The 14,952-nt window shown below is 44.2% G+C and overlaps 1 protein-coding gene across 1 annotated transcript in view; it reads right to left on the minus strand.

Annotated features, from left to right (window-relative positions):
* Positions 1-13,188, minus strand: part of LOC133568030 (collagen alpha-1(XI) chain-like) — a 100,500-nt gene extending 87,312 nt beyond the window's left edge. The window contains 8 exon segments of the mRNA XM_061919723.1: positions 3,294-3,338; positions 3,413-3,466; positions 9,674-9,718; positions 9,800-9,853; positions 10,360-10,413; positions 10,487-10,540; positions 10,691-10,744; positions 13,140-13,188. Coding sequence (XP_061775707.1) covers positions 3,294-3,338; positions 3,413-3,466; positions 9,674-9,718; positions 9,800-9,853; positions 10,360-10,413; positions 10,487-10,510 — 276 coding nt within the window. The 5' untranslated portion in view covers positions 10,511-10,540; positions 10,691-10,744; positions 13,140-13,188.
* Positions 13,189-14,952: the final 1,764 nt, after the last annotated feature.

The following is a 14,952-nucleotide window of genomic DNA, read 5'->3' on the forward strand; positions in this document are numbered from 1 at the left end:
GGTATTAGTGATGTGTTGTTTTAAGTACTTTTTCTGCACAATTTCGTTCATTAAAGGCCTACTGAAAGCCACTACTAGAGACCACGCAGTCTGATAGTTTATATATCAATGATGAAATATTAACATTGCAACACATGCCAATACGGCCGCTTTAGTTTACTAAATTGCAATTTACAATTTCCCGCGAAGTATCCTGTTGAAAACGTCACCGTTTGACGTCACTGGTTGTTTTTTTCCAGCCCGATCCCAGCTATAAGTAGTCTGCTTTAATCGCATAATCACACGGTATTCTGGACATCTGTGTTGCTGAATCTTTTGCAATTTGTTCAATTAATAATGGAGACATCAAAGAATAAAGATGTAGGTGGGAAGCGTTTAGCCTTTAGCCACACAAACACAGCCGGTGTTTCCTTGTTTACATTCCCGAAGGTGAAGCTTTACTATGGATCAGCGCGGTCAACCGGCAGGTTTCGGTGAGAAAATTGTGGTAATAAGTCGGCTCTTACCGTAGTTATGAGCGGAGCTTGCGTCCTCCTGCAGCTGCGTACTATTACCTCCTCCCCCACCAGAGAAACTGGCGGTCACAACACTTGTGGCCACACCCCTCCGACTTTCAGGTACTATATAATCTCACTCAAACACTAGTAACACAATAGGCAGATAAGGGATTTTCCAGAATTATCCTAGTAAATGTGTCTAATAACATCCGAATCGCTCCCACTGCCCTTGCCCTTTTTTTTTTTTTTTAGTCCTTCACTCTCACTATCCTCATCCACGAATATTTCATCCTGGCTCAAATTAATGGGGAAATTGTCGCTTTCTCGGTGCGAATCGCTCTCGCTGCTGGTGGCCATGATTGTAAACAATGTTCAGATGTGAGGAGCTCCACAAGCCGATTATTTCGAAAGGTCGGGTTTCGAAGAGGGTCCCTTGCGAAGGGCAGAGTTGGGCATCGCCACCACCCGTCGACCGGTGCTGAAAAAAGGTGCGAGGCCAACCTTCAGGTTGTACAGGTACGACCATATAATTTCACTAAAACACTAGTCACACAATAAGCAGATAAGGGATTTTCCAGAATTATCCTAGTAAATGTGTCTAATAACATCTGAATCGCTCCCACTGTATAGTCTTTTTATTTTAATTTTATTTTTTTAAAGTCCTTCACTCTCACTTTCCTCATCCACGAATATTTCATCCTGGCTCAAATTAATGGGAGTGATAAAACGTTTCTGTTAATGTAATTTACTTAATTGTTGTTTTTATATGAATGAATGTTTGTTACTTCCTCTTGCTTCGGACTTTTAAGTGGGAAGGAAACAGATATCAGTCCGACAAAAAGCCGGACTGATATCTGTACATGCAGGACCACATCCGAGGCTGAATGTGTCACAACCCACACAGACAGACAAAACCTCTATGAAGCAGTTTGCTGCTAATGTTCCACCTCGAGGACGTTATGCTGTCTGAAAGCAATGGAGATGGAAGAAAAGGCTTTTAGTGAGGTCAATATAATATGTGTGTGAAGACAAAGCAGCTATACAAATATGATCATTAGTGACTCACAGGCCACATGTCTCCGCTCATGTCTACGGCAAGAGCCGACTTATTACCACAATTGTCTCACCGAAACCTGCCGGTTGACGTGGTCGGGAACCATGTTCGCTTGACCGCTCTGTTCCATAGTAAAGCTTCTCCAGTGGGAGGAGGTAAGAGTGCGCAGCTGCAGGAGGACGCAAGCTCCGCTCATGTCTACGGCAAGAGCCGACTTATTACCACAATTTTCTCACCGAATCCTGCCGGTTGACATGTGGTCGGGAACCATGTTTGCCTGACCGCTCTGTTCCATAGTAAAGCTTTACCTTCGGGAATGTAAACAAGGAAACACCGGCCGTGTTTGTGTTGCTAAAGGCAGCCGCAATACACCGCTTCCCACCTACATCTTTCTTTCGTGACGTCTCCATTATTAGTTGAACAAATTGCAAAAGATTCAGCAGCACAGATGTCCAGAATACTGCCTGGACATGCACTGGCTTAAGCAGGGGGACACGTCTGGCACTGCAGGATTTGATTCCCTGTCGGCGTAGTGTGTTTCTGATGGTAACCTTTGTTACTTTGGTCACAGCTCTCTGCAGGTCATTCACCGGGTTCCCCCGTGTGGTTCTGGGATTTTTGCTCACCGTTCTTATGATCATTTTGACCCCACGGGATGAGATCTTGCGTGGAGCCCCAGATCGAGGGAGATTATCAGTGGTCTTGTATGTCTTCCATTTGCTGATAATTGCTCCCACAGTTGAATTTTTCACACCAAGTTGCTTGCCTATTGTAGATCCACTCTTCCCAGTCTGGTGCAGGTCTACAGTTGTTTTCCTGGTGTCCTTCGACAGCTCTTTGGTCTTGGCCATAGTGGAGTTTGGAGTCTGACTGTTTGAGGCTGTGGACAGGTGTCTTTTATACGGATAACGAGTTCAAACAAGTGACATTAATACAGGTAACGAGTGGAGGACAGAAGAGCTTCTTAAAGACGAAGTTACAGGTCTGTGAGAGCCAGAGATCTTCCTTGTTTGAAGTGACCAAATACTTATTTTCCACCATAATTTACTAATAAATTCTTTAAAATTCCTGGATTTTTTTTTCACATTCTGTCTCTCACAGTTGAAGTGTACCTTTGATGAAAATTACAGACTTCTGTCATCATTTTAAGTGGGAGAACTTGCACAATCCGTGGCTGACTAAATACTTTTTTGGCCCACTGTATAAGATGTCCGGGTCCACTGGACCCGGGGCTAATAGAAGTATGGAAATTGATGTTCTGTGTACCACACGCACCCACACACCCACATTTGGCCAAGACAGGAGGAGGACAGAGCATAGGCACACAGAACATCAGAGGGGCAAATGTGCGAGAAAATGAGAGCAGACAGTGTTGACAAACTTTTCCGTGCAATGTTCATATTGTTGTTACTCAGCCAGCGTTTGTGTTTTTGTTAAAATACCGAACAGATGTTTATTGGGATAAAAGGTAAACACCTGTTCAGTATTTTAACATAAAAAGTGTTTGATTATGAGGCATTAAAAGACACAAAATGCAAACGGGTCCATCAGACCCGCAAACACTGGCTGAGTAACAACAATATGAACATTACACACGGGTTAATAGACTATGACCTCCATTCCTGCACGTCTACGACACACCGTCAGCTTCGAGCAGGGCAAATAAAGTGATCGCTTCTGTGGTCACAAAACACGACCGAACCGCTGAAAATACACGGAATGAACGAACACATGCTTCTCACCATGTTTCCTTTGGGACCTGCTTGCCCGTCAAGTCCAGAAAGACCCTGCGGGGATAAGACGGCGCTTTAGGATGCAGTGAGAGCGATACGTGCAGGGAAGACGTCTGCAAAGTACATACGCGTTGCCCGGCAGGACCAGGGGACCCTCTGGGGCCCAACAGACCTCGTGGACCCTGCATGGCGAAACAATTGCAGAGTGAAAACAGTGTTTCAGCATTGAACATGACAGGAAATAATGGATAGAAAAGTGTAAAAGCATTAAGGAAAACATGAGCATTAAGTAAAATAGCAATGATCATAATGCTCTAAATCAGGGGTCTCAAACTCAATTTACCTGGGGGCCATTGGATGCAGAAACCGGGTGAGACTGGGCCGCGATTAAAAGATTTCTTAAAAAAAATCTAACAGGCACTTTTTATTAATTCATCCTCTTTGAATGGCTTTTCCGCCTTGATCAACAGCCATACAGGTCATACTGAGAGTGGCCGTTATCACTGTTACAAATATGCACCACACTGTGAACCCACACCAAACAAGATTGACAAACACATTTTGGGAGAACATCCGCACCGTAACACAACATAAACACAATAGAAAAAATACCCAAAATCCAATGCAGCCCTAACTCTTCCCGGCTACAATAGGGGGCGGGGTTGGGGGGGTTGGGAGTGTATATTGTAGCCTGGAAGAGTCAGGGCTGCATGGGATTCTGGGTATTTGTTCTGTTGTGTTTATGTTATGGTGCGGAAGTTCTCCCAAAATGTGTTTGTCTTTTAAGTTTGGGGCGGTATGGCGTAGTGGGTAGAGCGGCCGTGCCAGAAACCTGAGGGTTGCAGGTTCGCTTCCCACCTATGGACATCAAAGTCGCTGCCGTTGTGTCCTTGGGCAGGACACTTCACCCTTTGCCCCCGGTGCCGCTCACACCGGTGAATGAATGATGAATGAATGATTGGTGGTGGTCGGAGGGGCCGTAGGCGCAAACTGGCAGCCACACTTCCGTCAGTCTACCCCAGGGCAGCTGTGGCTACAGATGTAGCTTACCACCACCATGTGTGAATGAATGATGGGTTCCCACTTCTCTGTGAGCGCTTTGAGTATCTAACAATAGAAAAGCGCGATATAAATCTAATCCATTATTATTATTATTATTATTAAGTTTGGTGTGGGTTCACAGTGTGGCACATATTTGTAACATTGTCAAAGTTGTTTATACGGCCACCCCTAGCAACATACTTGCCAACTCTCATGATCTTTACGGGAAATACCCGAATATCAGTGCCCCTCCCGACAGTCTCCCGGGGCAATCATTCTCCCGGTTTTCACCCGGACAACAATATTAAGGACGTGCCGTGATGGCACTGTCTCAAGCGTCCTCTACAACCTGCCGTCTCGTCCGCTTTTCCACCATACAAAAAATGTGCCGGCCGAGTCACAAATTGTATGAGACTTCTGCAGACCCACGGAAGTGACTGCAAGACCTACTTGATCAACAGCCATACAGGTCATACTGAGAGTGGCCTTATAAACAACGTTATCACTGTTAAAAATATGCGCCACACTGTGAACCCACGCCAAACAAGATTGACAAACACATTTTGGGAGAACAACTGCACCGTAACACAACAGAACAAATACCCTGAATCCAAGGCAGCCCTAACTCTTCCCGGCTACAATAGGGGGCGGGGTTGGGGGTGTATATTGTAGCCTGGAAGAGTTAGGGCTGCATGGGACTCTGGGTATTTGTTCTGTTGTGTTTATGTTCTGTTATGGTGCGGATCTTCTCCCAAAATGTGTTTGTCATTTAAGTTTGGTGTGGTTTCACAGTGTGGCACATATTTGGAACAGTGTCAAAGTTGTTGTTTATACGGCCACCCTCAGTGTGACCTGTGTGGCTGTTGATCAACTATGTCTTGCAGTCGCTCGCCGCGTTTATAGAAGCCAAATACAACATGTGGCTGGGCTGGCATTTTGTTTATACAGGTTGTAGAGGACTTTAAGGCAGTGCCCCCACGGTGAATTTCGGGAGAAGGATTACCCCTGAAGGGGCACTGAAAATTGGGAGTCTACAGGAAATAATGATCGGGGGTATATAATAAGTATGAGGCTGTAAAGCGCCATTCATATAAAAACTTGCGGGCCGCGTGTTTGAGACCCCTGCTCTAAATAAATTAAAGTCTTATATGGAGAACCATTACAAAACCATTCTTTGTATCACTCCATCTTATCTATAAATAGATAGATAGATAGTACTTTATTGATTCCTTCAGGAGAGTTCCTTCAGGAAAATTACAATTCCAGCAGCAGTGTACAGAGTTGAGATCAATTTAAATAAAAATAAAAGTAAATAAGGGGGGTTTAAATGGAAACAAAATAGAGAAATATTACAAGAAGAATAAAAACTAAAAAGCAACAATGGGAATAAAAATATAACAGTAAAATAAGAATATAACAAGACAAAGTAGGCAGTAGTGAGCATGTTATGAAAAACGTATTGTTATTGTTTTGCATCTCCTGTCATCCTAGTACCCCCTGGCCCCCGCCCCAGAGAGGAGTTGTACAGTCTAATGGGGTGTGGGACAAAGGAGGTTTTTGAGTCTATTAGTCCTGCAGTTGGGATGAAGCAGTCTAGAACTGAACAGGCTCCTCTGGCTACTGATAACGCTATGCAGAGGGTGACTGGCATCATCCAGGATGCCCACTAGTTTGTCAACAGTCCTCTTCTCTGCCACCGTCACCAGTGAGTCCAGTTTCATTCCCATTGTAGAACCGGCCCGCCTGATCAGTTTCTCAAGTCTGGAGCTGTCCTTCTTAGATGATATCTATCTTGTCTTTTAACAAAAAAAAAGTCACAATCTGCGTTCAATGGATGTTCTTCAATTTCTCATCCCCAAAAGTAAGAACTGAACTGGGCAAGAAAGCGTTTAGGTTTTCAGCACCGTCTTGGCCAGGTCTCCCTAGGAAAAGAGATCTTTGATCTCAACGGGATTTTACCTGGTTAAATAAAGGCTAAATAAAAATAAAAAAACAGCCGTATTTGGTTGGAATTGCCAACTGTGTTTCAGACTACTGGAGTTCTCGGAGGTCAATCGCGGAACCCCTACTGTTCAATTTTTACATGCCGCATTAGACCAGATAATACGCAGCCACAGTGTCCTAGCACAGCTATGCAGATCCAGGAAATACGACCTAATTAATCCAGTGCTTAGATCTTCCTGTCGTGAAGTGAATAGACTTTAAAACCATTCTAGTGCCAAGTTACATATCTGACATGTTGGAGTTACATAAACCATCACATGCTCAAGGAACCTTAGGGAGTGGTCTCCCTAGGAGAAAACATGGCGAGGTTGCGTTTTAGTTTTATGCTTCTAAAATCTGGAACAGTCTAGCAGAGGATGTGAGACAGGCCTCAACATTGGCAATGTTCAAGGATGAAATACTTTTATTTCGCTGTGAATATGACAGCGGAAAGTATTTTATCTACACTCTGGTGTTAATAAATGTGTGTATTATTTTTATTATGATATCTGTAAAGTACTTTGGATCGCCTTGTGTACGAATTGTGCTCTATATATGAACTTGCCTTGCCTAGTATCAAAGAAAACATTAAAGTACGAGGACCGACCGGAGGGTGTGTTCCAACTATGGTGGGACCACACTCCCAAGCCTTCCCAGTAAGGTCTATTCTAGTGTACTGGAGAGGAGGCTACGCCGAATAGTGGAACCTTGGATTCAGGAGGAACAGTGTGGTTTTCATCCTGGTCGTGGAACTGTGGACCAGCTCTATACTCTCGGCAGGGTCCTTGAGGGTGCATGGGAGTTTGCCCAACTAGTCTACATGTGTTTTGTGGACTTGGAGAAGGCATTCGACCGTGCTGCATCTGTAAAGTACTTTGGATCGCCTTGTGTACGAATTGTGCTCTATATATGAACTTGCCTTGCCTAGTATCAAAGAAAACATTAAAGTACTGGAACCGACCAGAGGGTGTGTTCCAACTATGGTGGGACCACACTCATCAGCCTTCCCGGTAAGGTCTATTCTGGTGTACTGGAGAGGAGGCTACGCCAGATAGTTGAACCTCGGATTCAGGAGGAACAGTGTGGTTTTCATCCTGGTCGTGGAACTGTGGACCAGCTCTATACTCTCGGCAGGGTCCTTGAGGGTGCCTGGGAGTTTGCCCAACTAGTCCACATGTGTTTTGTGGACTTGGAGAAGGCATTCGACCGTGCTGCATCTGTAAAGTACTTTGGATCGCCTTGTGTACGAATTGTGCTCTATATATGAACTTGCCTTGCCTAGTATCAAAGAAAACATTAAAGTACGGGGACCGGAGGGTGTGTTCCAACTATGGTGGGATCACACTCCCAAGCCTTCCCAGTAAGGTCTATTCTGGTGTACTGGAGAGGAGGCTACGCCGGATAGTTGAACCTCGGATTCAGAGGTAACTGTGGTTTTAGTCCTGGTCGTGGAACTGTGGACCAGCTCTATACTCTCGCCAGGGTTCTTGAGGGTGCATGGGAGTTTGCCCAACTAGTCTATATGTGTTTTGTGAACTTGGAGAAGGCATTCGACCGTGTCCCTCGGGAAGTTCTGTGGGGAGTGCTCAGAGAGTATCGGACTGTCTTATTAGGGCGGTCCGCTCCCTGTAAGATCAGTGTCAGAGCTTGGTCCGCATTGCCGGCAGTAAGTGGGACACGTTTCCGGTGAGGGTTGGACTCCGCCAAGGCTGCCCTTTGTCAGCGATTCTGTTCATAACTTTTATGGACAGAATTTCTAGGCGCAGTCAAAGCGTAGAGGAGTTCCGGTTTGCTGCTTCTTGCAGACGATGTGGTCCTGATGGCTTCATCTGGCCGGGATCTTCAGCTCTCACTGGATCGGTTCGCAGCAGAGTGTGAAGCGACCGGAATGAGAATCAGCCCCTCCAAGTCCGAGTCCATGGTTCTCTCCCGGAAAAGGGTGGAGTGCCATTTGCGGGTTGGGGAGGAGACCCTGCCCCAAGTGGAGGAGTTCAAGTACCTAGGAGTCTTGTTCACGAGTGAGGGAAGAGTGGATGGTGAGATCGACAGGCGGATCGGTGCGGCGTCTTCAGTAATGCGGACGTTGTACCGATTGTGGTGAAGAAGGAGCTGAGCCGGAAGGCGAAGCTCTCAATTTACCAGTCGATCTACGTTCCCATCCTCACCTATGGTCATGAGCTTTGGGTCATGACCGAAAGAATAAGATCACGGGTACAAGCGGCCGAAATAAGTTTCCTCCGCCGTGTGGCGGGCATCTCCCTTAGAGATAGGGTGAGAAGCTCTGCCATCCGGGAGGAACTCAAAGTAAAGCCGCTACTCCTCCACATGGAGAGGAGCCAGATGAGGTGGTTCGGGCATCTGGTCAGGATGCCACGTCCAACCGTTAGGAGGCCACGGGGAAAACCCCAGGACACGTTGGGAAGACTATGTCTCCCGGCTGGCCTGGGAACGCCTCGGGATCCCCCGGGAAGAGCTGGACGAAGTGGCTCTGCAGAGGGAAGTCTGGGCTTCCCTACTTAGGCTGCTGCCCCCGCGATCCGACCTCGGATAAGCGGAAGAAGACGGACGGATAAAGTATATCGAGGGAAAACAGCCAACAACAAAAAAAATCTGAGCAAAACCGCACAAAAAAAGAGTAGAAATGCTAAGAACATTGCATCAAAATGCAAAGAAAAGACCAAAAATATTAAGTACAATAGCAATGAGCACTGATGATTTCGGGGAAAAAAAGCACAATGCTAAATAGCATTGCAATAAACTACAAAAATAAAAAAGCACATAGTAAAACTGTAAGGAACACCCCAGTAAAATACTGAAGAAAAAAAGCAAAGCATTCTGAATAAAAAGAAAGGCTCACTGAGTAAAAAAACAGCAAACACACAATGTAAAAAAGCAGTGGAATAAACTGAAAAAAGTTATATTTAGACGTAGATGCACAATAGTAGAAAAATGTGGGAATTGGGAGCACTGAGACCAATATACTGACCTCTTGTGGTCACTTTGGGTAACTTCCAATCTTAATGAACAAAGATCAGGACTTATAATCAAGATTAAGTTCTCTGTCATCAACACACCATGAAAGACAAAAATGCTTTCACAATGTTTGGAATTTGCTGAGCAATTATCGCCCATATCTACCTATTTTTTATCAGTATCGGCAAATCAACAGCTCCTTTTTTAAAAGCTACATGGCTGAAAGAATGAAGATGCTGTTGCGCATTTGACAGGTAGATTTAATGCCTAAGGGAGGGGGGGCTTCAGGGAGTGGGAATAACTTAGTGAATATTTTCGTTATTTTCTTTGTCCGCTGGGCTTGAACAACCTACTCTCGCCCGTATCAACACAAGGCCGATAAATCCACTTACGCTCTCTCCAGCCAGGCCTCTCTGTCCGACCTGGCCATCTTCTCCCTGTGGAAGAAACCGGCATGTTATTGGGACCCAAACAGAAGATGAATTATTTTTCGTTTCTGGAGAGTCTGAGGGACTCACTCTCGGTCCGTCGTCTCCTGGAGGTCCTGGAAGCCCCGTAGGACCGTGTTCCCCCTGGAGAGAGAGCATCGGAAAGATGATAAGCAAAGGGAGGGAGTGGCAGGGTCACATAAGTACCTTGCAGCTGGATATACACCATTACTCTTTGAAGAACTGATGAGTCAACAATTAAGAAATCAGAGATGATGCGAAGAAGGCGCCTTTGATCTACGCCCAAGCACCACAATTGGCACGGAGCTTCCGTATAGGCTTGCCTGTATTTAGGCTTCTATAGGACTCGCCTGCTGGCCCTGTAATTAGTCCGTATAGAAGCAGTGAAAGCCCGTCCAGAGATACTCCCCTTTGATCTCTCATGTTTAACTCTCAAATTCTGCTCTGAGTACTCTTCACCGGCCTCAGGTTCTGGATTAAAAAAGGGAATCCGGAGGCCGTCCCGCCCCTCGTGAATGAGTCGGACCCCCCAAATGACTACCACGGCTTTTGGAATGAACATCTGTCGGGTTTTCTTTGACTCGCTGCGATGTGATCTTGAGGCTTTCCCTCGCCTGTATGTTACTCACCCTGTGGCCCTTCTCTCCGGGGAGACCAGGAAGGCCGTCGAAACCTCGGTCGCCCTGCAAAAAGCCCAGAGACAGGACTCAGTCCGCAGGTGTAAGCTTGCAAACATGTGCTTGTTGAGTAGATTACCTTGGTCCCGGACTCTCCTGGCATTCCTCGAGCACCGTCGGCTCCGTTGCGGCCCTGCACGCAAACCATCAAAGACATTTAGTTTTTTTATCATCTTGGACGGTAACATAAATGTAATGGTTGGACGGATGATTGAAGACAGATGACTTTGGAAATTCTAGCAATGCGTCAATTACGACTTCAACATTTAAAAACATGACTGACCCTTTTTCCTGCCTTTCCTGGGGGGCCGGTGGGACCCTGGAGACCTCGGGGGCCCTAAGAAGACAACAGATACACATAGGATTGAGTATTATAGAGCTATAAAGCGTTTTCATTTCGGGCTCCAGTACTCTGGAATGCCATCCCGGCAACAGTTCGAGATGCCACCTAAGTAGAAGCATTTAAGTCTCACGTTAAAACTCATCCGTATACTCTAGCCTTTAAATAGACTCCCTTTTTAGACCAGTTGATCTGCCGTTTCTTTTCTTTTTCTCCTATGTCCCACTCTCCCTTGTGGAGGGGGGTCCGGTCCGATCCGGTGGCCATGTACTGCTCGCCTGTGTATCGCTGCTGATCTGCCTCCGCTTGGGATGGTTTCCTGTGGACGGGACTCTCGCTGCCGTGTTGGATCCGCTTTGGACTGGACTCTCGCGACTGTGTTGGATCCATTATGGATTGAACTTTCACAGTATCATGTTTAGACCCGCTTGACATCCATTGCTTTCCTCCTCTCCAAGGTTCTCATAGTCATCATTGTCACCGACGTCCCACTGGGTGTGAGTTTTTCCTTGCCCTTATGTGGGCCTACCGAGGATGTCGTAGTGGTTTGTGTTGTGGTTTGTGCAGCCCTTTGAGACACTAGTGATTTAGGGCTATATAAGTAAACATTGATTGATTAAAACATTACTATCACTATTATCCATCCAGTTCCAGACAGACACGGTAAAACATGATTAAATAGGAAGCATTGCGGGAATATAACTGGGATCTGTGACTCTTTTTATATTTCTGATCATAGAACCTGGAGAGAATCATTCTAAAGCAGGGGTCTAGAACTCAATTTGCCTGGGGGTCACTGGATGCAGACATATAATTGCAACACAATTATGTTGGATCCACTATGGACTGGTCTCTCACTATTATATTAGCTCTACTATGGACTGGACTCTCACTATTATGTTAGATCCACTATGGACTGGACTCAATATTATGTTAGATCCACTATGGACTAGACATTCACTATTATGTTAGATCCCCTATGAACTGGACTATCACTATTATGTTGGATCTTCTATGGACTGGACTCTCACACTATTATGTTAGATCCACTATGGACTAGACTCTCACTATTATGTTAGATCCACTATGGACTGGACTTTCACTATTATGTTAGATCCACTATGGACCGGACTCTCTCACTATTATGTTAAATCCACTATGGACTGGACCCTCACTATTATGTTAGATCCACTATGGACCGGACTCTCTCACTATTATGTTAGATCCACTATGGACTGGACTCTCACTATTATGTTAGATCCACTATGGACTGGACTTTCACTATTATGTTAGATCCACTATGGACTGGACTCCCACAATATTATGTTAGATCCACTATGAACTGGACTCTCACTATTATGTTAGATCCACTATGGACTGGACTCTCACACTATTAGGCTAGATCCACTATGGACTGGACTCACACTATTATGTTGGATCCACTATGGACTGGACTCTCACTATTATGTTAGATCCACTATGGACTGGACTTTCACTATTATGTTAGATCCACTATGGACTGGACTTTCACTATTATGTTTGATCCAATATGGACTGGACTCTCACTATTATGTTAGATCCACTATGGACTGGACTCTCACACTATTATGTTGGATCCAATATGGACTGGACTTTCACTATTATGTTAGATCCACTATGGACTGGACTCCCACTATTATGTTAGATCCACTATGAACTGGACTCCCACACTATTATGTTAGATCCACTAAGGACTGGACTCTCACTATTATGTTAGATCCACTATGGACTGGACTCTCACACTATTATGTTGGATCCAATATGGACTGGACTTTCACTATTATGTTAGATCCACTATGGACTGGACTCCCACTATTATGTTAGATCCACTATGAACTGGACTCCCACACTATTATGTTAGATCCACTATGGACTGGACTCTCACTATTATGTTCCCACATCTGCAGTCCTCTCCAATATTGTCCCACTGGGTTGAGTTTTTCCTTGCCCTGATGTGAGATCAGGGCTGCTAACTTTCTGCCGTAACACAGTTAAAGTGTACTACGTACTATTTTTCCGTCGTTTCAAGCTGGCTTAGCGGCTAACTTAGCAATTAGCAAGACTTTTTGTCTTAGTCCGCCTGCTTTTACTCAAAATTTTAACATGAGCCGTGACTCAGGCGTCATCAGTTTTTGTGCATCTCAAGGCATTGATCAGAATTAGGCCCATTACATACTTTTACTTGAAAAGCAGAAACTGACTACTTAAATAATGTACTTTTTTAGCTGACAATAAGGTCTTGGGTTCGATTCCCAGGTTCAGGCTGTTTCTGTGTGGAGTTTGCATGTTTGGTTTCAAGATGTAAAACCGAGACAATCCAGTATGTGTCCCAGAGATTCTATTAATTACTCACCTGTGGACCGTTGTCTCCGCTGTCTCCTTTCAGACCAGTAGCACCAGGAAGTCCCTATTTGGGCAAAAACAGGCAAAAGTTAGTAAAAATGTTTTGTCCTCTGCATTTTTTTCCTTAGAATCCCAGGATACTGGGACTTCGTCCAGGGTGTACCCTGCTTTAGGTCCTATTGTAGCTGAGATAGGCTCCAGCGACCCCGAAGGGAATAAACGGAAGAAAATGGATGGATGGATCCCAGGATAATCCAGGTCGGACTTGATTCTAATTTAGTGTAATTAGAAAAAATATAATGAACATGTAGTGTGAATATAAACTATTTTTCGGATTATATATTGGAGTTTTTTTCATTGATTTATACTCCGGAGCAGGGGTCACCAACCTTTTTGAAACCAAGAGCTACTTCTTGGGTATTGATTAATGCGAAGGGCTACCAGTTTGATACACACTTCAATAAATGGCCAAAAATAGCCTATTTGCTCAATTTAGCTTTAACTGTATATTTAATTATATTTATCTTTGTGGAAACACTGATAATCTTGAGGATTTCTCACAATAATTATATATATAAGCAGATAAATGTTTTTATAAATATATTTCGAGTCTTTAAAATTCAAAATTCAACCGAAAAAAAGAAGAGAAAAACTAGCTAATTTGAATATTTTTGAAAAAATTAAAAAATAATTTATGGAACACTATTATGTTAGATCCACTGTGGACTGGACTCTCACTATTATGTTAGATCCACTATGGACTGGACTCTCACTATTATGTTAGATCCACTATGGACTGGACTTTCACTATTATGTTAGATCCACTATGGACCGGACTCTTTCACTATCAAAAATAATTCATGGAACACTATTATGTTAGATCCACTATGGACTGGACTCTCACTATTATGTTAGATCCACTGTGGACTGGACTCTCACTATTATGTTAGATCCACTATGGACTGGACTCTCACACTATTATGTTAGATCCACTATGGACTGGACTCTCACTATTATGTTAGATCCACTGTGGACTGGACTCTCACTATCATGTTAGATCCACTATGGACTGGACTCTCACTATTATGTTAGATCCACTATGGACTGGACTCTCACAATATTATGTTAGATACACTATGGACTGGACTTTCACTATTATGTTAGATCCACTATGGACCGGACTCTTTCACTATCAAAAATAATTTATGGAACACTATTATGTTAGATCCACTATGGACTGGACTCTCACTATTATGTTAGATCCACTGTGGACTGGACTCTCACTATTATGTTAGATCCACTATGGACTGGACTCTCACTATTATGTTAGATCCACTATGGACTGGACTCTCACAATATTATGTTAGATCCACTATGGACTGGACTTTCACTATAATGTTAGATCCACTATGGACTGGACTTTCACTATAATGTTAGATCCACTATGGACTGGATTCCCACCATTATGTTGGATCCTCTGTGGACTGGACTCTCACTATTATGTTAGATCCACTATGGACTGGACTCTCACAATATTATGTTAGATCCACTATGGACTGGACTTTCACTATTATGTTGGATCCACTATGGACCGGACTCTCTCACCATCAAAAATAATTTATGGAACACTATTATGTTGGATCCACTATGGACTGGACTCTCACTATTATGTTAGATCCACTATGGACTGGACTCTCACTATTATGTTAGATCCACTATGGACTGGACTCTCACACTATTATGTTAGATCCACTATGGACTGGACTTTCACTATAATGTTAGATCCACTATGGACTGGACTCTCACTATTATGTTAGATCCAC

The sequence above is a fragment of the Nerophis ophidion genome, linkage group LG14 (genome assembly GCF_033978795.1).
Source record: "Nerophis ophidion isolate RoL-2023_Sa linkage group LG14, RoL_Noph_v1.0, whole genome shotgun sequence".
NCBI classification, from domain to species: Eukaryota; Metazoa; Chordata; class Actinopteri; order Syngnathiformes; family Syngnathidae; genus Nerophis; species Nerophis ophidion.